This window comes from Loxodonta africana, chromosome 23 (genome assembly GCF_030014295.1).
Source record: "Loxodonta africana isolate mLoxAfr1 chromosome 23, mLoxAfr1.hap2, whole genome shotgun sequence".
NCBI lineage: Eukaryota > Metazoa > Chordata > Mammalia > Proboscidea > Elephantidae > Loxodonta > Loxodonta africana.
This window is the reverse complement of record NC_087364.1, coordinates 57194641-57218167: the sequence shown is the minus strand read 5'-3', so window position 1 is coordinate 57218167 and position 23527 is coordinate 57194641. Positions and strand designations below refer to the sequence as shown.

The following is a 23527-nucleotide window of genomic DNA, read 5'->3' as shown; positions in this document are numbered from 1 at the left end:
CCAACCTTTTGGTTAGCAGCTGAGTGCTTTAACCACCGTGTCACCGGGTTCCTTAACTTTGACTGAGGGGGTATTTAATCATCATTCTTCCAACTTCTTGCCACACTGATAGCTTAGCTTAATTTTTTCCTGATTAGGGTAGGGATACATGCTTCTTACAAAATGCAGACAATAGCAAAATGTAAGAAGCAAAAGAAATTTACCATAATCCCATAACCCTGAGCAAACCAATGGTAACATTTTACTCTATAGCTTTCCATTATTTTTATACCTATGTACACACATAGACTTTTTTTTTCAAAATCAGGGTATTATCGTTTATGTTGTTTTGTGACGGGTTTTTTTTCTACTTTATGTTACTTGAATATTCCTTAAAGCCCACTACCATCGGGTCCGACTCATAGCGACCCTACAGGACAGAGTAGAACTGCCCCATAGGGTTTCCAAGGTGGATTTGAACTGCAGCCCTCTTGGCTAACAGCCGAAGCTCTTAACCACTATACCACCAGGGTTTCCGAATATTCCTTATGCTATCAGAATGTTAAAGGGCACCTTAATTAGTGGACATTCGAGTTGTTTCAATTTTTAAAAATGCTTTGCCAATTTGGTAAGTAAAATATAATATACCATTTTAATTTTTTTTGATGAAATTGAATTTTTCTCCTGTGTTTATTGGCAATTTGTATTTTTAAATTTTGAGTTTGTCTTCTATTTTTCTATAGGCTATTAATTTTTTTTTTAATTAAAATTTTTAGCCTTTTGTCTGTGATATATATTGCAGATATTTCTTTCCAGTTTGTTTGCTTTTAATTCTGTTAATGCACAAACATTTCGAATTGTGGTGAAACCAAGCCTATCACTCTTTTCCTTTATAGGTTCTGTTGCTGGCCATATGCGGAGGATAGTCTTCTAGCCAAGATCTAGTTACATTTTCTACCTTATCTGTAATTTATTTTGGGGGGATGAGATGGAGAGAGCTATTTCTCTCTTTCTGTCATTGTTCTTTGTTCTTATTTCTCCGCATCTTGTAAAACAGCCTGAAATTAAATTTGCAAGCATAAAAGAGCTTCAGCTGATGCTCCAGTAACCCATCGGAATCACCCGCAGGTCTTGTTAAAATGCGGGTTTCTGGGCTCTATTTCCAGAGCTTCTAATTGGGTGGATCTGAGGGGGGACCTGAGAGTTTGCATTTCTGACAAGTTCCCGGATGAGTGCGGATGCTGCTGGCCTAGGAACCACACTTTGAGAACCACTGTTCTAAGATTTTCCCCACCCGCCCCCACCACCAGTTGCCAGTTAAGTTGACTCTGACTCTTGGTGACCCCACGTGTGGCAGAGTAGAACCACACTCCATATAGTGTTCAGTGGCTGAGTTTTCAGAAGTAGATTGCCAGGCCTTTCTCCCAAGGCACCTCTGGGTGGACTCAAACTACCAACCTTTCAGTCAGCAGCCAAGCACATTAATCGTTTGCACCACCCAGGGACTCCCCACCCACCCCATACTAGCCAAATACTGCTTCTCACCACTCCACAGATAAGCTCTCGCTCCTTCTCACCTGTGTGCTTCAGCACGTTTCTCTTACCTGCAGTCTGTTTCCTCTGTTTCTGTAAGATCATGCTCAAATTCGTTCTTCTATGAAATTTCTAATTCTCCCTGTAGCAGAGATGCCTGCTAAAGGATTCCACAGTACTTGGTACCTGAATCCACTTTTCACCAGAGATGCATGTGCTCTGAAAGTAATGAAGCTTAAACTTCATGTCCTCTCAATCGTGTGAACATTTTCCGATTCAAGACACTTTTGTGTTTATAGTTGTATATTATTTCTTAAATCAGTCTTCAAGTTGGGATAAGCTTCTGTCCTCACAAAATTTGGCTCCATCCCTTCTTGTCACATTATACCTGTGAGTTCTTCTCTTTCAGTCTGTTCCATCTCACCATTTAGCACAGTGTCTTGCATAGCACCTCATTCACTTTTTCAATCGAGTATTCATTGCATATTAACCTTGTGTCCAGCTCGTACTACATACTGGGGATACAGTGTAAGTGAGGTAGACATGGCCGTGACCCTTACAGCCTTGTAGGGAAGATATGCACTTAAACAGCACAAAATGTGATGACTAAACTTACATGAGCCAAGTAAAGAACGTTATGGAAGCATGTAGCATGGAGCCTAGCTTGGTCTAGGAGTCCTTGGGTGGTGCAAAGGGTTGAGCACTTGACTACTAGCTGAAAGGCTGGTGGTTCAAACCCACCTAGAGGTATGTTGGAAGACAGGCCTGGCCATCTGCTTCCATGAGTCAGAATCAACCTGTTGGCAATTAATGACAGCTTTGTCTAAGGAGGGTGAAAAGTAAGGAGCCTAGGCATTCAACTTATTGAATGAATTGATATTCTGTCCTGGCCATCTAGCTTGTTGACACCAGCACAGATCTGACTGGGTCACATACTCATAACTCATACGTGAGGCAGTGGTATCCCAAATCAGGGACCTCAGGTACTCAACAGAGGCACCTGGATTCCATCGTTCCAAACCACCTACACAGCAGAGTTCCTCCATAAGCTGTCTTCAAAACCAGCAAGCCCAGATCTAGACAGCCAGTCAACCCACTCAGACACTTAGCTTTTTGAGGATGGGACAGAGACAGTCTTTTGGCTTTTTTAAAAAAGACTTTCTCCTTCCCTAAATCTCATCCTGAGTCCTGGATCAGGGTCTCTGCTTGACTATAATACTTTTGCACTTAGCGCTCAATTCTCAATTTCCACTGAAACAAACAAACCCAAACCTGTTGCTGTTGATTCCGATTCGTTGTGACCCTATAGGACAGAGTAGAACTGCCCCATAGAGTTCAGTCTCCAGTCCCCATTAGTGTTTATTCATTCTTTAACAGAATGAATGAATACGTGAATGAATGAATCAAATCTGACCTCAATTTTTAGAATATTAATAATGATACCTTTTACAGTGTTTAAGGAGCCCTGGTGGCACAGTGGTTAAAGCGCTTGGCTGCCAACTGATAGGTCAGTAGTTCAAAACCACCAGTTGCTGCATGGGAAAAAGATGGGGCAGTCTGCTTCTGTAAAGATTTATAGCCTTGGAAACCCTATGGGGCAGTTCTACTCTTTCCTCTGGGGTCACTGTGGGTTGGAATCAACTCAGTGGCAATGAGTTTGGTTTGGTTTATAGAGTGATTGATACAGTGATTGCATGGCACTTTTCATTTTCGAAAGCACTTAACTGTATTTACAGCACCTCTCTATGGGAATGAAGGCCAGGTGTTGTATCTGTTTGATAGATTTGAATGCAAACACTCACACCTGCAAAGATCCAAAGGCTGAGCCATGTCAGAGGAGACTGAGATTAATAGATGATGAAAAGAAAGCATTTCCCTGGTAAATAGATATATTTGTTATCCCTAGGAAGAAAACTCAGGGATTATTTGAATCTAGGGTAGGCATTGGTACTGCTCAGCAATATCCAATTTTATGGTTCTCTCTACTTTCAGGCAAGAGTTAGATTATACTCCTTGTCCCCTTTGAGGTTACATGTGGCCGTATGACTTGCTTTGACCATTGAAATGTCAGCAGAGATGTTGGGTGTCCCTTCTCAGTGGAAGCGTTTAATTTCCAGTGCTCAATTTTCCAGCCCTTTCTTTCTCTCCCTAGAGAGTCGTCAGGACCCATTGCAGACACTGAATGAACAAGAAACAAACTCTTGTTTTCATTTCTAAGCTGTTGGGATTATTTGTTATTGCAGAATCACTAACCTATACTGACTGATGACTGATACGAGGCCCAACTATACATTCCTTCAGCCAATATCTCAGTCTGGGTTATCTAGAGAAGCAAAACGAGTGAAGTATATATATGTGTGTATGTATATGTAGAGAGAGACAGAGAATGCTCCCAAGTCAAGCTGGAGGCTTCTCCTGACTCATGTAGCTGCAGGAGCTGATGAACCCACGATCAGCAGTTGGATGGCCGGCTGCTGGCTCACAGGCTATGGAGGCTGATGAGTCCCAAGGTCAGCAGGCAATATGTCAGGCTGCTGGCTCAAGTCCCAAGAATCAAAGGTCAGATGATGACGAGTCGGATGCAGGATCTAGAGCAAGTGAGCGAGCTTTGCCAGAACGTCCATATACATATTGGATGCAGGTCAGAGCCTTGAGGAAACTCCCTTTGCAATTGATTGGCTGATGACATCAGATCACATCTGGAGGATGACTGTGTCCTTACACAGCTGCCAAACCACTGAGAATGACATTTCAACCAAGGTGACACACAACCTTAACCATCACAGCTGGGCTTTAAGACTAAAGAACAGATTCTGCTGAAATTTACATTAACATGTCTTTGGGTTTTAAATTCAATTATTTATTCATTGAACAAGCATTTATTAAAGCGTACTACTTACATGATAACTGTGGTAGCTGCTGGGGCGAGGGCAATGCAAAAATATGTTTTAGTTACTTTTATGGCGGTCTTATAAGGGCGCACTGAAAATCACCATCAATCTGTTGTTGCTGTTAGGTGCCGTGGAGTCGGTTCCGACTCATAGCGACCCTATGCACAACAGAACAAAACACTGCCCGGTCCTGCGCCATCCTCACAATCATTGTTATGCTTGAGCCCATTGTTGCAGCCACTGTGTCAATCCACCTCATTGAGGGTCTTCCTCTTTTTTGCTGACCCTGTACTTTACCGAGCATGATGTCCTTCTCCAGAGACTGATCTGTTCTGACAATATGTCCAAAGTATGTAAGACACAGTCTCGCCATCCTTGCTTCTAAGGAGCATTCTGGTTGTACTTCTTCCAAGACAGATTTGTTCGTTCTTTTGGCAGTCCGTGGTATATTCAATATTCTTCACCAACACCACAATTCAACAGCGTCAGTTCTTCTCTGGTCTTCCTTATTCATTGTCCAGCTTTCACATGCATATGATGCAATTGAAAATACCATGGCTTGGGTCAGGCGCACCTTAGTCTTTAAGGTGACATCCCTGCTTTTCAACACTTCGAAGAGGTCCTTTGCAGCAGATTTACCCAATGCAATGCGTCTTTTGATTTCTTGGGTGCTGCTTCCATGGCTGTTAATTGTGGATCCAAGTAAAATGAAATCCTTGACAACTTCAGTCTTTTCTCCGTTTATCATGATGTTGCTTACTGGTCCAGTTGTGAGGATTTTTGTTTTCTTTATGTTCGGGTGTAATCCATACTGAAGGCTGTGGTCTTTGATCTTCATCAGTAAGTGTTTCAAGTCCTTTTCACTTTCAGCAAGCAAGGTTGTGTCATCTGCATAATGCAGGTTGTTAATGAATCTTCCTCCAATCCTGATGCCCTGTTCTTCATATAGTCCAGCTTCTCAGTTTAAAACCACCAACCCACTGTTGTCAAGTCGATTTTGACTCATAGCGACCCTGTAGGACAGAGTAGAACTGCCCCATAGAGTTTCCAAGGAGCACCTGGCAGATTCGAACTGCTGACCTCTTGGTTAGCAGCCGGCTTCTCAGATTATTTGCTTATAAATCTATTACAACTGTAATTTTCTTGGGAGTGTTTTCCTGTTGCAGTTCTCAAATGTTCCACCAGGTGGCGCTACATACTAAACGGTAACCATGGGAGCTGCTGATGGTCAGAAAAGTATCCAGAGATGACCTACTCCAAACCTTGAGTAGCCCAAACTAAGCAATGTTTTTTTCCAGTTGTTGCCAATGGGAGTAAAATAACTCAAAGACATAATTATTTATAATGATTGCTACTCTACTAGAGACAGGGCAGGCTGACTGCACTCTGTGAAGGTACAAATGAGTCTGCCTTGTTTACTCCTAGCCCCCAAAGCCTAGCACAGTGCTGACCCAGAGTAATCGCCTAATACATACTTATTGTGTGAATGAAGGACAAAGGAATGTATGAAGTTCTTAGCCCCGTGTAAATACCTGTACGATGTTTAGTTCATTTTATGCAGTCTTAAGTATGTTCAGCCACCACACATTTGTCATATTGTGGTGGCTTGTGTAATGCTGGAAGCTATGCCACTGATATATCAAATATCAGCAGGATCATTCACGGTGGACACAGTTTTCAGTGGAGTTTCTAGACTAAGACTAGGAAGAAAGGCCTAGTGATTTACTTTAGAAGGCTAGCCAATACAAACTTTATGGATCACAACAGAATATTGTCCGGCTTGCTTGCCTTGGACGCATCATCAGGAGGGATCAGTTGCTAGAGAAAGACATCATGTTTGGTGAAGCAATGAGCCAACGAAGCTGTGGGAGACCCTTGGGGAGATGTATTGGCATGACAGTCATAACCATGGACTCAAACATGCTGGTGATTTTAAGGATGATGCAGGACCGGGCAGTGTTTTGTTCTGTTGCACACAAGGTCGCCATGAGTTGGAGTCGAGTCGAGTCGATGGTGGGTAACAAGTACGTTCAGTAGCAAAAAGCTTGCGTAACACTGGGTACTCCTTATTTTTAAATTTTTCTCAAAACCATTTTGAAATTTTTTATTTAGAAATTGGAAAATTGACATGGAATCTTAAGAGGAAGGGTAGCTTATAAGCTACAAGATTTTCAGGTATTTTTGAAGCCATTAAGGGGGGAAAAAGGATTTAAGGAGGAACGTCACAATGAATGCAGGTTTTGAATCTTCTGCCATTCAAACATGTAAAATCATTTTATTTAAGAATTTTTAAATGGGTTATGTATAATTGATTTGTTCATAAAATTGATAGATTTTATATATTCAAAGGGTAGTTTGGACAAGAATCTCATTAAATTTATTTTTTCAATTTTTAATCAACATGCTTTTTGACTACGTTTAATGGCTTTCATAAAAATTTCCAAACACATACAGGAGTGGAGAAAATAATAAATGAACGCTTATTTACTCATCACTCAGTTTTCAGTAGTTGTGATTTTGCCACACCTCACTGGATTTATGTCTTCCTTTTTTCTCCCCCCTCCCATCCTCTTCTTCCTCCTTTTTTTCTTTCTCTTTCTTTTCTCAAACTTTTTAAAAATATCCCAGATCATTTCACTCCTACAGTTTTCTCTGAAATATGGACATTCTCTTAAATTAACACAGTCATTTTCACACCTAACAAAAATAACATTAATTCGTTATTATCTAATACTGAAATTTCTCTGATTATCTCACAAATGTCTTTTTTCAGTTGATTTGTGAAAAAATTAAGACCCAAGCTAGGTCCATGCATCAAACCTAGTTGTCATGTCTTTTTAGTCTCATTTTTTTTTTAAGCTGGAGCAACTCGCTCCTACTTTTTTCATGCCGTTGACTTGTGGAAGGGGAGTTTCCAGGTGTTACTTGCAGATGTTTTACATTTTGTTGCAGACCGGACTCCACGGATTTGCATCTCTTAGTCTTTGCCTGTTTACAAGAAGCAGGTGGAGCTTCAAAACATAACAACCATAGGAATTTGACTCCATAATGAGTCAGAGGTCTCATTTTCCAAGGAGAAGCAAAATATTACCGAGTACAACATAGGTAATTCAGTCATATTTTCCTGGCTTATCACTATTAACACTTCTTGTTTTGGCCGTTTCATTTTTATCTCATAAAGACTCCTGGAGATTGAAGGTTAAACCAGGATCAAGATAAGATTGTTGAGGCCGAGGCTCCCAGTTGCCTAGCCAATATGCACCTCCCCTTTTACCTTATGAACTAAATCCTGATTTGACTGGGGATGGAAATGTGTCTAATTTACAAGCCGTGTTTCCCAGGCCTCTTTGCGGATAGGGGTGGCATGAAGACACAGACAGGTCTGGTCAGTAATATGTAGGCTGAGGCAATTATTAGAGAATGTTTGCCTTGAGCATGGTGCTTTTATAAAGCATTACCTGTATGAGTTTAAACTGACAACTGTTAATCAAAAGCAAATGAGAACTTTAAGGGGCAGAGAGCCCAAATTAATATAAGGGGAACATTTGTGTCCAGGCCTGATCACCCTATAGTGAAGCCCACCACTTAGCTTCCAGCTAGCTTTTTAGTGCCTTACTCTTAAATATGGACTCCTTAAATAAGGACCATGAAAGTTTTGGGGGAAGGATTTAACATGAAAGAGAAAACAAATATTTAAAAAAAAAATTAAAAAAACTTAAATCATTAAGCTGTACACCAGGAAAATAAAGGAGGGGTGAAATGGCAAATGAAGTGTTTTATGTAATTTTACAACTACAGCAGCAGCCAAAAAAAAAAAAAGAAGGCTGCATCTGTTGATACTACTTAAAAAAAAAAAAAAAAAAATTTTTTTTTTAACTACTTAGGTATGAATAAATGACTAAACACTTCATGGGATTAGTTATCTTAGTTTGAAGGTTTAGGGTCATGGTTTTGTGGGTCTGTCCAGTCAATAGGCCTAACATTGTTTTTAGAGTTTCTGTTCAAACACTTATTTTAGTGAGTAGTGCCCAGGGACTTAAAAGCTTGCAAGTGGCCACCCAAGGTACAACAGTTGGTCTCCATTCACCCGTAACAGCTGAGAAAGAAGGAGACCCAGGAATCAGAGAAGGAAGTGGACTGCAGGGATAATTGCTTCTATAAAACTACTACCTCCATTACCATGAGACCAGAAGAGATGGATAGTGCCCAGCTACCATTACTGAAAGTTTTCATCATGTAACCAACAGATGGTTCCTGATCAAAAGGAGGAAAAGCATGGAACAGAACTTCAAATTTATATGAAAACCAGACTTACTGGATCCGTTGAGACTGGGGGAACCTCTGAAACTAATGCCCAGAAATAATCTTTCAATCTTAAACCAAAACTATCCCATGAAGCCATCATTAAGCTAAACAAAAGTTTATCTCGATTAATAAAGCGTGTTTGCTTTGAGCATAGGATAAAGAATTATCTATATGAGTCTAAACTGACAACAGTTAATGATGAGGAAACAATATGGGTAGAGAGAGAATGGTGACACAGTGTGAAGCATGTAGCCAATGTTACTGAACTAATCAGGTGGAAATTGTGGATGGATGTATGTTTGGATATATATATTGCCACCAAAAATAAAAGATATATTTTAAAAAAGGAACTTGGGAGAATAGAGACAGTACAGAAGGTATTGATTCCATAGAATGAGAAAAGGATATTCTAAAAAGGTATATTTAGAGATTAAGAGAGTTTTTGTAAATTAAGTGTGTTAGCTAAAATAAAAATAGGAGCTTTGGGAGATAAAGTTGAAGATATTTCTCTTAAGGTACGGGAAAAAAAAAGCTGAATAGGAGAGAAGAGATAAGGAAGTAACATCATTTGAGCACGTCCAATATTTGAATAAAGGAATTCCAAACAGAGCATCGAGAGGAAATAATCAAGGGAAAAAATACAAGAAAATTTCTTAGAAGTGCATGAGTCTACAGATTGAAGACTAAACGAGAAAAAAAAACCCACACCAAGGCAAATCATTGTGAGGTTTCAGAACATTAGGGTTAAAGAACCCAAAAAACCAAACCCGCTGCTGTGGAATCGATTCCGACTCATAGCGACCCTATAAGACAGAGTAGAACTGCCCCACAGGGTTTCCAAGGAGCACCTGCTGGATTTGAACTGCCGACCTTTTTTGGTTGGCAGCTGTAGCTCTTAACCACTATACCACCAGGGTTTCCTAGGGTTAAAGAGAAGGTTCTAAAAGCTCTGAGGGTGGAGCAGGGAACAAATCACCCACAAAGGATAGGAAACCTGGACCACAATGAAGCAACCCCTTCAAAATTCCAAGGAAAATGATATCCAATCTAGAATTCTAACCATAGCATGCTAATCATACTATCAGTGATCAAATGCAAGGGTAGAATAAAATGCAAAGTTTCAAAACCCTTACCCCAGTGTGGTCCTTTTGAGGAAGTTCTGGAGAATGAACTCCATTAAACCAAGGCTATGAATCAAGAAAAGAATATTGGGGCCCCAGTAAATAGGAATCACAACACAAGAGAAAGTTGAGAATTCCCAGGATGATGGTAAAGAAAACTCCTAGAACACAATAACATAGCCGACCTAGAATATAAACAGCCCTGGTTATAGCAAGAGGAAGGAGGGATCCAAACATGTTTCCAAGAAAAAAATAAACGAGTAGTGTACCTGATATTTTTGGAAAGCATCAAGAGGCGATTTACGTTTCTGGCATAGACCTTGGAGTAAATTAGAAAATTAAGCCAAAGGAGGCACTTATTAACTCCAGGAAAATTAAAAGTATAGAAAAAAGGAAATGGCTGAAATGAGGGTAATATTTACAAAATTATTAAAATTATAAATATTAAATATTTATTTAGCCAAATAAAACTGCATAGGGAGGAAGGCTGAGTGTGTGTGTGTACACAGTGTGCACACACGTGGTGTGGGAGGTTGTTAGTTCCCCAGAAAGAGACGAAAGTATAAGAGGGCTAAGCCCTCTTAGTCTAGAGTAGGATGACAAGAGATCTCTAAACTTGAAAATTCGTGAAGTTTCCATGTAATCAGGTTGTTGAGAAGTGTGAAGGGAAGTATCAGATGATACAGCCAAATGAGTTAGAAGTGATTGCCTTTGAGGGGCAGAAATTGTGGGTGGGGAAGGATGGAGAAAGGGACTGCTGTTGTACATTAGAAGCTTTATTAAATGATTTGACTTTTAAAAATATGTAAACGTGTTACTTTGCTATAAATCAGTGTGAATGAGCTCAGTCAGGCCCTTTCTTATTTATTTAAGTAGGGAGTGAATTAAGAATGGAGCTCAGTGATTAAGGAAGAATGAAGAAAATGAAAGACACACAAGAAAGATTAGTCCAAAGGACTAATGGACCACAGCTACCACAGCCTCCACCAGACTGAGTCCAGCACAACTAGATGGTACCCAGTTACCACCACTGACTGCTCTGACAGGGATCACAATTGAGGGTCCCAGACAGAGCTGCAGAAAACTGTAGAACAAAATTCTAACTCACAAAGAAGACCAGATTTACTGGCTTGACAGAAACTGGAGACCCTGAGAGTATGGCCCGGACACCGTCTTAGCTTAGTAATGAAGTCACTCCTGAGGTTCACCCTTCAGCCAAAGATTAGAGAGGCCCATAAGACAAAACGAGTCTCAAGGGGCACACCAGGCCAGGGGCAAGGATTAGAAGGCAGCAGGGCACAGGAAAGCTGGTAATGGGAACCCAAGTTGGAGAAGGGGAGAGTGTTGACATGTCTTGGCGTTGGTAACCAATGTTATAAAACAATATGTGTACTAGTTGTTCAATGAGAAGCTAGTTTGTTCTGTAAACCTTCATCTAGAGTACAAAAAAAAAAAAAAAAAAGGAGCTCAATGAACTCTTCAGGAGTCCTACAAATGACTGAGAAGTTTCAAAAAGTTGTTTATGACACTTGAGAGAAATGGAAATAGGCTTTTCAGGGAGGACACTCAAAACTCTTTAACGTGTTGGTAGTTTTTCACTTTACAGTATACTTGACCTATCTGTGTTACTTTTTCTTTCGCTATAAGCACTGAGATAATAGGAAATATTCTTGAATTTCATGACATTATGGAACCGAAGCATAGCTCTATCAGGCGAGATTTTCAAAACTAGAAATTAAGAAAATAAAAATATCTTTCAGTTTTATTATAAAAGTAGCTCATGCTTATTTTGGAAAATACAGAGATTATCCATACGACTATTAATATTTTGGTATATTTTCTGCCAACCTTTTTTTTCAGTATGCATCAGGTTGAGAAATAGTATTATTTTAACAGCTGCTGCTAGCGGTCCTACTAGGAAAAGAACTGGCAGTGTTAGGAAAAAACCTTGCTAAGCTGTTCTGAGGTGGAAGATAAAGCCCAGTCATGGGTTGGCGGGGGCCAACTCTATTTTACAAGCAAAATGGGAATTTAGGAGTGGGAAATAACTGAGGAGAGTGGAAGAAAAAAAAAAAAAAGAATAACCGCATAACACAGCAAGAACTTGTGTTGGGGGAAATGACTGAGTCTGGGATAGTCTTCTAGTACTATCAAATTTTAAATTACCTTCTATAAAAAAATATGTATATATACACAGCTGCAATGTAACATCCTTCATGGATTCTTCCAACTTGCCAGTAAAGTCTACCACTCGTGGCTCTCCAGTGAAAGTGCTATTTTCAAAGCAGGGATCAAGGAGAAATTTTGAGCTGGGTCCCCTGTTTGGGCAATGCTGTGTGAAGCTCAAGGACAGACTCAAGATTCAGAGCAGAGAATAGAATTCAGCAAAAGCCAGAAAACAGAGCTAGAGGTGATGAGGAGAAACTTTGGGAGAACTTGCTAAAATTTGCATGGGGAATAATGGGAGCTTGAGCTCATTTTGGCACAGTGGCTGAGAGCTATGGCTGCTAACCAAAAAGTAAGCAATTCGAATCCAATGGCTGCTCCTTGAAAACGTTATGGGGCAGTTGTACTCTGTCCTGTAGGGTCGCTATGAGTTGGAATCGACTCGACGGCAATAGGTTTGAGCTAGGCTCTAAGGTACTCTGCGACTCCATGTAACTCAGGTGACAGAAGGCCTTCTAGCTTTTTGAGGTCATCCTATGCATTAATATTCAAATATGATAATCAAATTAAGAAAGAAGGAATCCTTTCGATGAAGTTACTGCACTCCAAATTTATATGAATTTACAGGGGCTTTCCATCTCTAGGAAATCCTAGTGGCGTAGTGGCTAAGAACTACAGCTGCTAACCAAAAGGTCAGCAGTTCAAATCCACAGGGTGCTCCTTGGAAACGCTGTGGGCAGTTCTACTCTGTCCCGTAGGGTCGTTATGAGTTGAAATCGACTCAATGGCAACGGGTCTGGTTTTTTGGTTCCATCTCTCACCAGCCCTGAGCCATCACTCTTAGCTTCTGTAACTTCTTTCACTTCTCACTGACTTGTATCGTTCTAAGCCAAAACCTCCTAGTTTTCCTAGTTTTTCTTTCTGTCCACATTGTTTCACTCTATTTTGAAGCTGCTTTTCCACATCTCATTCTCTCTCTCTCGCTCACTGTCGTTCTCTCTCTCTCTCGCTCACTGTCGTTCTCTCTCTCTATGTTTATATTTATCTGCATACACATATTTAATAGCTTGATTGAGGTATAATTTACAGACCATAAAAATCACCCATTTTAAGTGTACAGTTTAATTAGTTCTAGAAAATTATACTGTTGTGTAAGCAGCACCACAATCTAATTGAGGAACCCTTCCATCACCTCAAAAATTTCCCTTCTGCCTGTTTGTGGTCAATCCCTGCTCCCATCCCTAGCCAGCCACCAATCTGTTTTCTGTCTTCACAGTTTTGCCCTTTTGTGGTGGACATACCCTAAGGTGACCTTCATAATTCCTACCTTCTGATGTTCATGCTTTTGTGTGATTCCCTACCCTAGTATGAGCAGGACCTGTGCCTTGCTTTTAACCAGTGGAATATGACAAAGGTGATGAGATGAATCTCCAGGGCTTATGTGACATTATGTAAGGCTCCATCTTGCTAGCAGATTTATTATTTCTCACTCTGCTGCCAACCATGAAGAAACAAATGCTCTGTTGTGAACAGAGCACACACACACATGCTCATTTCGGTTGCGTCGATTCCGACTCACAGCAACCCTATAGGACGGAGTAGAACTGCCCCATAGGGTTTCTGAGGAGTGGCTAGTGGAACTGCCGACCTTTTGGTTAGCAACCGTGGCTCTTAACCATTGCACTACCAGGGTTCCAAAACTGCCTATAGAGAAGACCATATGAAGGGAACTTTGGGCAACTGACAGCAGTCTCTTATTTCTGCAGCTGCAAGAGGTGACTTCTGCCAACAGCCTGAGGGAACTTGGAAGTGGATTTTTCTCCAGTTGAGCCTCTGATGAAACCACAACCTTGGCCAACACCTGGATGATCCAACACCTGGTGAGACTTGGAGAGAGAGAACCCAGCTAAACTGTGCCTGACACCTGACCCATGGAAGCTGTGAGTTAAAAAATGCATGTTGTTTTAAGCCATGACGTTTCTGATGTAGGAATAGATAAATAATATGGTATTCTAGAAATTTCATATAAATGAAATCATACAATCTGTGGGTTTTTTGTGTCTGATTTCTTTCATGGAACAATGTTTTTGGGATTCATTCCTATTATTGCATATATCAGTAATTCATTCCTTTTTATTGCTGAGTAATACTCCATTGTATGGATATACCACATTTTGTTTTTCTAGTCAGTTAATAGAAATCCTGGTAGCATAGTGCTTAAGTGCTACGGCAGCTAACCAAAAGGTCAGCAGGTTCAGATCCACCAGGGGTTCCTTGCAAACTCTGTGGGGCAGTTCTACTCGGTCCTGTAGGGTTGCTATGAGTCAGAATTGACTCGATGGCAGTGGGTTTGGTTTGAGTTATTCAGTTAATGGACATTTGTGTTGTTTCTACTTTTTGGCAATTATGAATAGCATTGTTAAGCTGTAACATTAGTGTACAAGTCTTTGTGTAGATTTATGTTGTCATTTCTCAGGGATAGGTAACCTAAGAGTAGAAATGCTGGGTCACATGATATGTGTGTTTAACATTTTAAGAAACTGCCAAACTGTTTCCAAATCTGCTGTATCATTTTACATTCCCACCAACAACGCATGAGAATTTGCTTGTCCGGATTCTCCCCAACACTTGGTATTTTCCATATTTCTGATTTTAGCCATTTTAGTGGGTACACAATGATATCTCACTGTGGTTTTAATTTGAATTTTCCTAATGACTAATAATATTGAGCAACTTCTATGTGCTTATTTGCCATTTGTATGTCTTCTTTGGTGAAGTGTCTTCAAATCTTTTGCCAACTTTTAAAAATTAAATGGTTTGTCTTCTTATAATTGAGTCATAAGAGTTGTAAGAGTTCTTTATATGTTCTGGATGGAAGTCCTTTAACCGATGTTATCAGTGAGGTTTCATTCAGGAAGCAGAACCACTAGGGAGTATATATATTTAAATACATAAACATACACACACGCATATGGATTTTCTGCAGGGATTTGGCCTCATGCATGTTAGATCTGAGGTTTGATTTTACCCTTCATACAGGCTAATAAGTTAGCCTGTTACTGTTCCATGTATGCTGGTGGGAGACATGAGACTCCTGGGTCAGAGAAAAGGGACCCAGGCATAGCCTGGCACCGCCAGTTGCATGAGCACCAGCATGTCTGGGTCAGTCCCACTTGCCCCTCAAGTCCATGGGGGTGACATGAATGGCCCGGATGGATGCCTACTCATAAGTGGGTTGCTTTACAAGAGAGAGGCTTGCCACTTTATAGCAACCTGTAAGCACCCTGTTTTTTTTTTTGGAGGGAGACATTACTTCATCTTGCAAGATTACTCGCTGCAAATGTAACCGTGAGAAATGGCCTGGGTAGAGAGCGGCAAGGGCCTTGCGTTCTTGGCGTTCTCAGCAAGAGCATTCAGGAAAGCTCAGGGCCCATGGAGAAATGCCTCTCCCAACAATCCAACCCTTGGCCCTACACCTTCTCGGCTGAACTCGAATTTTCACAAGAGTGTACCACTCCAGTGGCTACTCTTATTAACATGACAAACATGACAAACGGTAAATGGGGCCAAATCGATTCAATTAATCTCATGTAAATTTTTACTTAAGCCTACTATTAATAGGACTCCAAGTAGCAAGATGTGGCCATCCTGCTGTGTTGATCTCAGTCATACGCAACTCTCAGTCCCGGGGTCCCAAACATAACCAAATGTGATGAAGTCTCAGAGGGGACAAACAGATCTTATTTCAGACCATCGGGATGTCTGAATGTCAGGCTGTTACCCATTATGTGAGAGACTTTAGATTGAGCTGCTGATCCTTGATACCACTGTCAATAATTATAGCAGGCAATAAAAAAAACCGAATGCCGTCAAGTCGATTCCAACTCACAGTGATCCTATAGGACAGGGTAGTTTTGCCCCATACAGTTTCCAAGGAGCACCTGGTGGATTCGAACTGCTGACCTTTTGGTTAGCAGCCATAGCACTTAACTACTATGCCACCAGGGTTTCCATATCAGGCAATAGATGGGTCAAAAAGCAACCTCATCCCCCATGGAGAGATATTCCGTGGCCTCTTCTCCCTCATATACAAACATATAACCCAGAGGGGCTCAGGTCACTCCAGTTTGGGGGTTGTTGTTAAGCCTGATTTGGATCTCCTTGATATTGATTTGGTTAAGCCACATTTGGGCAGTGTCACCTCATGGGCAGTTGCAGCCTGGATCGCAATACATTGCATAACCCAAGACTCCTCAGGCATCAGAAGGAGCATATGAGTTTGTATTGGTGAGACTGAAACAAGGTGTGTTGGAACTTGTGTTTGTTTACAAACGGGGGGAGGGGTCTACATTCAGGTCCTGCCATTGATGGCATCAGGAGTAGGGGAACAGCTTAGCGTCAGACATATCCACGGGGGTGTTTCTGCCTTCATAACATGTAGACAAGGATGACAAAACCAGCAGCAGGTCAGAATGCCACCTGCAACTGCTCCTTGATATAGTCCGACTATGTGATCGTTTTGCCTAAAGACTATGGAGTTGGACATAGCGAAGAAAGCGTTAATTGCTCTTCTGCTTCCCTTACCTCCCAGGGTCTAAGGTATTCCCTTCCCTGCTGAGGTTGTTGCTCTTCCTTTATGGCCACAAAATTGGTTTGTCCCATTCCAATAGCGATTATTTCATCTTTTTTTCTAAGGATTTCCTTTTCACACCCAAACCTTTTGTCTGGAGAGGAAAAAAGCCATTTTTATAAAATTACAGAAACCCGCCCTTTGTATCTTCCAGCTTGGCCCACAGTATATTCATTTCTGAATCAATAAATGGTAAAGGCAATGGAATTACCCTCGAAGAGGACTTGTTAAACCATGGATTGTTGGGCTCAGCTCCCAGAGTTTCTGATTTAGTAGGTTTGGGGTGAGTCTCTAGAATCTGCATTTCTAACGAATTCTCAGGTGATGGTAATGCTGCTGGTCTGGGACCACACTTTGATAAACACTGCCCTAAATCAGTCATGCCAGGGTGGGGGCCAGCACTGAGACACATGGGCTGTATGGCCTACCATCTAATGCCAGGGGATATTCCAGCCAAAGGGAGACAAGTCTCTGCTTTTAAGGAACATGAATTTTAAAAATAAAATAATTTCAGTTAAGGATGCTAGCTATGAAGAAAAAAAAGTCAACATAGTGGAAAAGTAACAAGAGCGAGGGAAACATTTGAGCTGAGACCTGAGCCATGTAAAAATGTGGCCTTGGTTAGGAAGACGGGATAGGGGAAGAGCTGATGATCATTTGGACTGGGCAGAGGAAGGTGAGGTGAAGAAAAGTGAGTGGCTCTATTCTGGGTAGAATTTCAAGAGTGACTTTCTCGTATCCTGGAAGTGGGAGTGAGGAGATTTGAGAAATCAAAGATGACTCCACTGTTTTTCACTTGATCCCCTGGGTAGGTGTGACGGTTCTTTTGATGTGAAGGGATTTTGCAGATGTAATTAAAACCCCTAATAAGTTAATTTTAAGTAAATTAGATAATCTGAATGGGCCTGACTAAATCAGTTGGAAGGCCAGAGAGAGAAAAAAGAAATTCTTCCAGTGGATGATGGCTTCCACCTGTGCCTGTCAAGTTTGAGTTGACCCGTCACGCTCTACCCTTCCTAACTGCCTGCCCCTGCTCTACAGGTTTTAGACTTGCTTAATCAGCCCCCAAAATTATGTAAGTCAATCACTTACACTAAATTATATAAAGACATATGTATGTATGTGTATACTAAATCACATATATATACACATATATGTGTATTAAAAAATCACAAACCTGTTGCCATCGAGTCGATTTCGACTCATAGCGACCCTATAGGAAAGAATAGAACTGTCTCATAGAGTTTCCAAGGAGCTGCTGGTAGCTTCAAACTGCTGACCTTTTGGTTAGCAGCCGAGTTCTTAACCACTATGCCACCAGAGCTCCATATATATATATATATATATCACCAAAAAAAACCCAACCCCATTGCTGTCAAGTTGATTCTGACTCATAGTGACCTTGTAGGACAGAGTAGAACTATCCCCACAGGGTTTCCAAGGAGCAGCTGGAAGATTCGAACTGCTGACCTTTTGGTTAGCAGCTGAGTTCTTAACCGCTATGCCACCAGAGCTCCGTATATATGTATATCTATCACCAAAAACACCAACCCCGTTGCCGTCAAGTTGATTCTGACTCATAGTGACCTTGTAGGACAGAGTAGAACTATCCCCACAGGGTTTCCAAGGAGCAGCTGGTAGATTTGAACTGCTGACCTTTTGGTTAGCAGCCATGCTCTTAACCATTGTGCCACCAGGCCTCCACATGTGTGTATATGTATATGTGCGCACACGCGCACACACACACACACACACACTCGTAACGAAATGGAAATGATAGGGGAGGAATAATTTTGTAGGTGGGAGCCGGGAATTCTCTTTTGGACATATTCAGCTTGAAATGGGTTAGACCTCCACATGGAGAGGCCAGGTAGACACTGAGATATCTAATAAACATGCTGGGGACACATTTGGGAGTAACACAGAGATGCTTCTTTTAAACCATAAAAAAAACCCAGTAAAAGTAAACCATGTATCTCATGAAATTAGGTGGTGTCTTAGTTATCTAGTGCTGCTATAACAGAAATACCACAAGTGTTAGGAGGCTAGAAGTCCAAATTCAGGGTGCCAGCTCCAGGGGAAGGCTTTCTGTCCCTGCTAGCTCTGGGAAAAGGTCTTGTCATCAATCTTCCCCTGGTCTAGGAGATTCTTGGCGCAGGGACCCCAGGTCTAAAGGACACACTCTACTCCTGGGTCTTCTTGCTTGATGGTGATGAGGTCCCTCTCCTCTCTGCTCGTTGCTCTTTTTTATATCTCAAAAGAGATTGACTCAAAATACGATCTAATCCTGTAGATTGTGTCCTGCCTCATTACCATAACTGCCTCTAATCCTGCCTCATTAGCGTCATAGAGATTAGGATTTACAACACGTAAATAATTACATCTGGGTTTGGATAATTACATCAGATCACAAAATGGAGGACAACCACACCATACTGGAATCATGGCCTAGACAAGTTGACTTACATTTTGGGGGGACACAATTCAGTCCATAACGGGTAGGATCACCCAGGGAGGGAGTATATATATATAGAAAATGCAGGGAGTCACAACTGATCCCTGGGCATTCCATCATTTAGAGCTCAGGCAGAGCAGAGGAAATCGGAAGGAAGAGGGGTGGCCCCTGAGGTAAGAAAGAACGAGGAGAATTCATACCGTGGAAGCTGTGAGAAGCCCACGTTTCAAGAAGGGAAACTCAAATGAATCTGATGCTGATAAGCTGTTGTGTAAAATGAGGTGACAGTCAGATTTGATAATAATGACAACTCAGTGTTTATAAATACTTTTTCGGGACACTTTGAAATCTGAAATCTCAGGTTTTTTTCTTGGACATGCAATAGTAGGAGGTAGTCATTGTCATTATTATCCTTTTAGTAGCAAGAAACCTAGGCTCAGATAGATTATAGGGAATTGTTCAAGATTAAAGTAGCTAGTTATGGCAGACGTGGTTTAGACCAGATTTCTTAATTCCAGCCCAATTCTTTGATTCTGAGTCCTGGTTGGCAGAGGATTCGTTTTTGGAGCTTTCTAAAACTACAAATGTCTAGCACTTGCTCCAGATCTTATCAAGCATCTTTGGGATAAAGGGCCAGGATATAAGCATTAAAAAGAAATACAACTCAACAAGTAGTTCTAATGAGAGGTTAGGGTTGAGGATCACTGAATTAGTCTATAAAGTGTTCCGAGCAACCTTTAGATTAGACTTCCCCAGGATTAATGTCTATGGACGGGTAGGTTAACCTAGTTCGTAAAGGTCAGCTGAAACTTCTTGGAGCTTCCGCTGGGTGGAAATGCTAATTAACCCGATATGTTAACGCCTCAGTCCAATCTGCAGGATATTCTCTTATGATTAGTCTCTCCTGCTTCTGAATGGAGAAAACATTTCCCAAAAGACAGTTCTTTCCTTTGTGATTGAACTTCTAGATTAAACTTAGTTATTTCATCAGGTGAATTTCCATGACCAGGTTCCCCCAAGCTAAGAATCACTTACTGTAATCAGAGATGCAGTTGGTGGGAGTGTGTAAGTTTATGCAGTAAGGTTGGTGTCCAAAACAGGAGTGATTTTATCTACCAGACAAGAGAAAATTGTGCTTTATAGATCATTTAAAGCCAGGACTCAAACTTATTAAATTCTAGGGTAATTTTTCTAAAAGTTTGGCAACCTATGCTCACTCACTCCAGGCCACTGATGTGATGGGCATTTCCAGCCCTTCTCTAGGAGTTGGTTTGGTGCTGCTGTACCTCCCTTTCTCTGGGAGTGTGGACGGTCCATATACAAGCATCCCCAGGACTGACCCTGTCTAGACATAGCTCCTTAGAGGGACCCTTTTGCATTTGATTATTTTTTATTATTATGCAGTGTCTTTTCCCATCACCTGTTGTTCGTTTAAGACCTGGCTACACATTTGAATCACCCGTTTGCTTTAACAAAATGCTGATGCCCAGGTCCCTGCCCCAGAGATTTGTTTCTTCATGCCTGTCTTTCATTACCAGTGTTTAGACTACTGCAGTAATCTCCCCGCGTTTACACTCTTCCCCGGGCCAGTCCACCTCACATATTCCTGCTACGTAAATCTTCCTAAAATCCATCTTCATGAGTTTAAAAGATTTAAAGGTTAAAAATGACTTTCTGAAAGGAGCCCCAGTGGCACAATGGTTAAGCACTCAGCTCCCAACAGAAAGTGTGGCAGTTTGAACCCACTCAGTGACTCCTCGGGAGAGAGACCTGGCAATCTGCTTCCATAAAAATTATAGCCAAGAAAACCTATGGGGCAGTTCTACTCTGTCACTTGGGGTCACCAGGAGTCAGAATTGAATTGATGGCACCTGACAGCAACCATGGTGATGAAAGGTCACTTTAGAAACAAATGGGTGTGCTTCAAAAATGACCTTCTGAGTTGTTCTGATAACAGCCTGGTTTCACAAGGGTACAAAGTTAGGGCCTTTCTTCTGTTCAAACTTTAGTTTTATCCCTTTTATTCTCGCTTCCTCCTTCAAACTGAGCTTCTCAGGTTTCCCCAACTGGCTTCCACTCTATTGTCTTTGTTCTTGTAATGCGCTCCCACCCCCCTTCTGCCTGTCATACTCTTACCTACTCTTGAAAAGCCCAAGTGAAATACCTCCTTCTCCATTCGTCTTATCTCATTTCCCTTAACATTTTTGCTCAGTCTTCTAAGTTCTCAGTGATGATAGAATATGGGAGAAAGCCTTGCCTTTTCCTACCTTCTTATTCCCCAGGTTGCCTTCATTTAATTGCTTTTACTCTCTCTTCTCAATTCTTGCAAAATATAAGAAATAAGTCAAAATTACTTTTTTGGAGGGGGAAGAACATTGAAAGTACACTTGCACTTTTCCATTTTGCAGACGCTGTTTGTGAGAACAGTCCCGTGTCGGGTAGTTTGCATCCAGAATCTGACCATCAAGGTCAAGTTGCCCTGCCCAGAACATACCTGGGGTGAGGGAGACAAGACTCCAGCTGTCAGTTTGTAAAACAGCCTTTTTTTTTGAGTGAGGGGCATGGCAGGTGCCCAGAGAAGATTCCTGGGCTGGAAGTCCTCCCTCAGCACCTGTGGTGGGCTGCTGTGTCCCTGGTCAGAGGAAGCTGTGGTCAGGCTCCCAGACACAAGGACCAGAGGACGTGCCTCCTCGAATTGCGTTGCCTCTAACGCCCTCCATTCCCTTCAGTAAAGCCGTGAAGGGTGTTTTCCAGGTGGTGGAGTAATAAAGTGTGAGATAAAAACTACTTGTCCCTAATCCTGCCTCTTAGTTTTGAAATCAGAAAGGTCTCAGGGGAAACAGTCACAAAAACTTCCTACGGCGGAGTTAGAAAAAAAAATTTGAAGCACGTCAAATGTGTAATTTTAAGGTCCCAAGTTTTATCTTTTAGGAAAACTAGAGAATTCAAGAATAGTTCCGGTTGAATTTGTTACCTGCCTATTCTAAAACCCACCCACTGCCATCGAGTCAATTCTGACTCATAGCGACCCTACAGGATGCTCTAGAGATATTCCTAAATTAAGATTTTGGACAATGAAATAAGTCTCAGTTTAAGGCAATCTAAACTGCGGTTTGGCCCACATCCCAAAGCATTGCAGTTATTTTTTTCATTAAAATTACTTAATGCGGTTATAAGAACGTCGAGCACTAAGGCAATGTGTATCCTTCAGCAGTTGCTTTGTGTGCCAGGACACTTAGCTTGTCCTCCTCTGTGTTCTGTTTTCCAAGGAGCAGTACACCGTGTGTAAAGGGCCTGGGCTTTGGGATCAGAAATGATTGAGACTTCCTAGCCTAGAAGTTGTTTTACTTCAGGTGAATTGCTTAATCTCTCTGAGTCTGTTTCCACATCTGTAATCCTCCTTCAAAGGACTGTTTATGAGGATTAAGTAGAATAATAATGATAAAGGATTTAGCATATTGCCTGACACTTACTTAAGTCTTAGCGAACGAGAGCTCACTAGGACAGCGAGAATAGATGTTCTCTTCCTTACTTAAAGGGACCATGTCTTACTCAGTCCCACAACGCCTAACAGTAGGTTGTTGTTGTTAGGTGCCGTTGAATCAGTTTTGACTACTAGCGACCCCATGTGACAGAGTAAAACTGCCCGATAGGGTTTTCTAGGCTGTAATCTTTGTGGGAGCAGATACCAGGTCTTTCACCCTCAAAGTTGCTAGCTGAGTTCAAACAGCCAAGCGCTTAACTGTTGCACCACCAGGGCCCTTTCTAGCTGTGGGAGAGGCACAATAAATGTTTGCTGAATGAGTGAGTGAATGGATGAGTGATGGCTCACTGATGTCCCTGATATCAATGAGGGATGCATAAATTTTTCAACATTTAGATTTTGTTTTGTGTCTTCTTTTTTTTGGACATGGTTTTCTCTTTCCTAAATTCACCCTGCATGTTTGTTTTCACATGGCAAGATTTTAACAGAGCTTTATATGCTCTGAGTGTTTTGCTTGAAAGCATATCTGCCCCACCTTGGTGAGGTACCTGTTGCCTTGAGTTGATTCCGACTCACAGCAACCCTATAGGTAAAAAAAAGTAAGGTGATTACTATTTTACCTTACTAGAGACTCAGAGAACGTGGGGATTTATATGCCACAGACTTTGTAGTACAACTAGTATTAGATCTTTAGGCTTCACAGTAAAAGAATTAATTTTTTATTTTATCCCACTAAGCCCTCTTTAGGAGCCCTGGTGGCGCAGCAGTTAAGCAGTAGGCTGCAAACTGAAAGGTCAGCGGTTCAAACCCACTAGCCACTCCACGGGAGAAAAGACCTGGTGATCTGCTCCCATAAAGATTTCAGCCTAAGAAGCCCTATGGAGAGGTACTACTCTGTCTTACAGGGTCACTATGAGTTGGAACTGACTCAACAGCAATGGGTTTTTAAGCTTTCTTTAGGAG

At 41.4% G+C, this 23527-nt stretch overlaps 1 protein-coding gene across 4 annotated transcripts in view; it reads left to right on the top strand.

The window, feature by feature from the left end:
- KCNMB3 (potassium calcium-activated channel subfamily M regulatory beta subunit 3) overlaps positions 1-23527 on the top strand; it is an 85122-nt gene that overhangs the window by 4536 nt on the left and 57059 nt on the right. For all 4 annotated transcript variants that reach the window (XM_023555487.2, XM_023555488.2, XM_023555485.2 and 1 more), the window contains exon 2: positions 13762-13935. In XM_023555487.2, the coding sequence (XP_023411255.1) occupies positions 13927-13935 (9 nt within the window). In that variant the 5' untranslated portion in view covers positions 13762-13926. The remainder of the gene's footprint in view (positions 1-13761; positions 13936-23527) is intronic.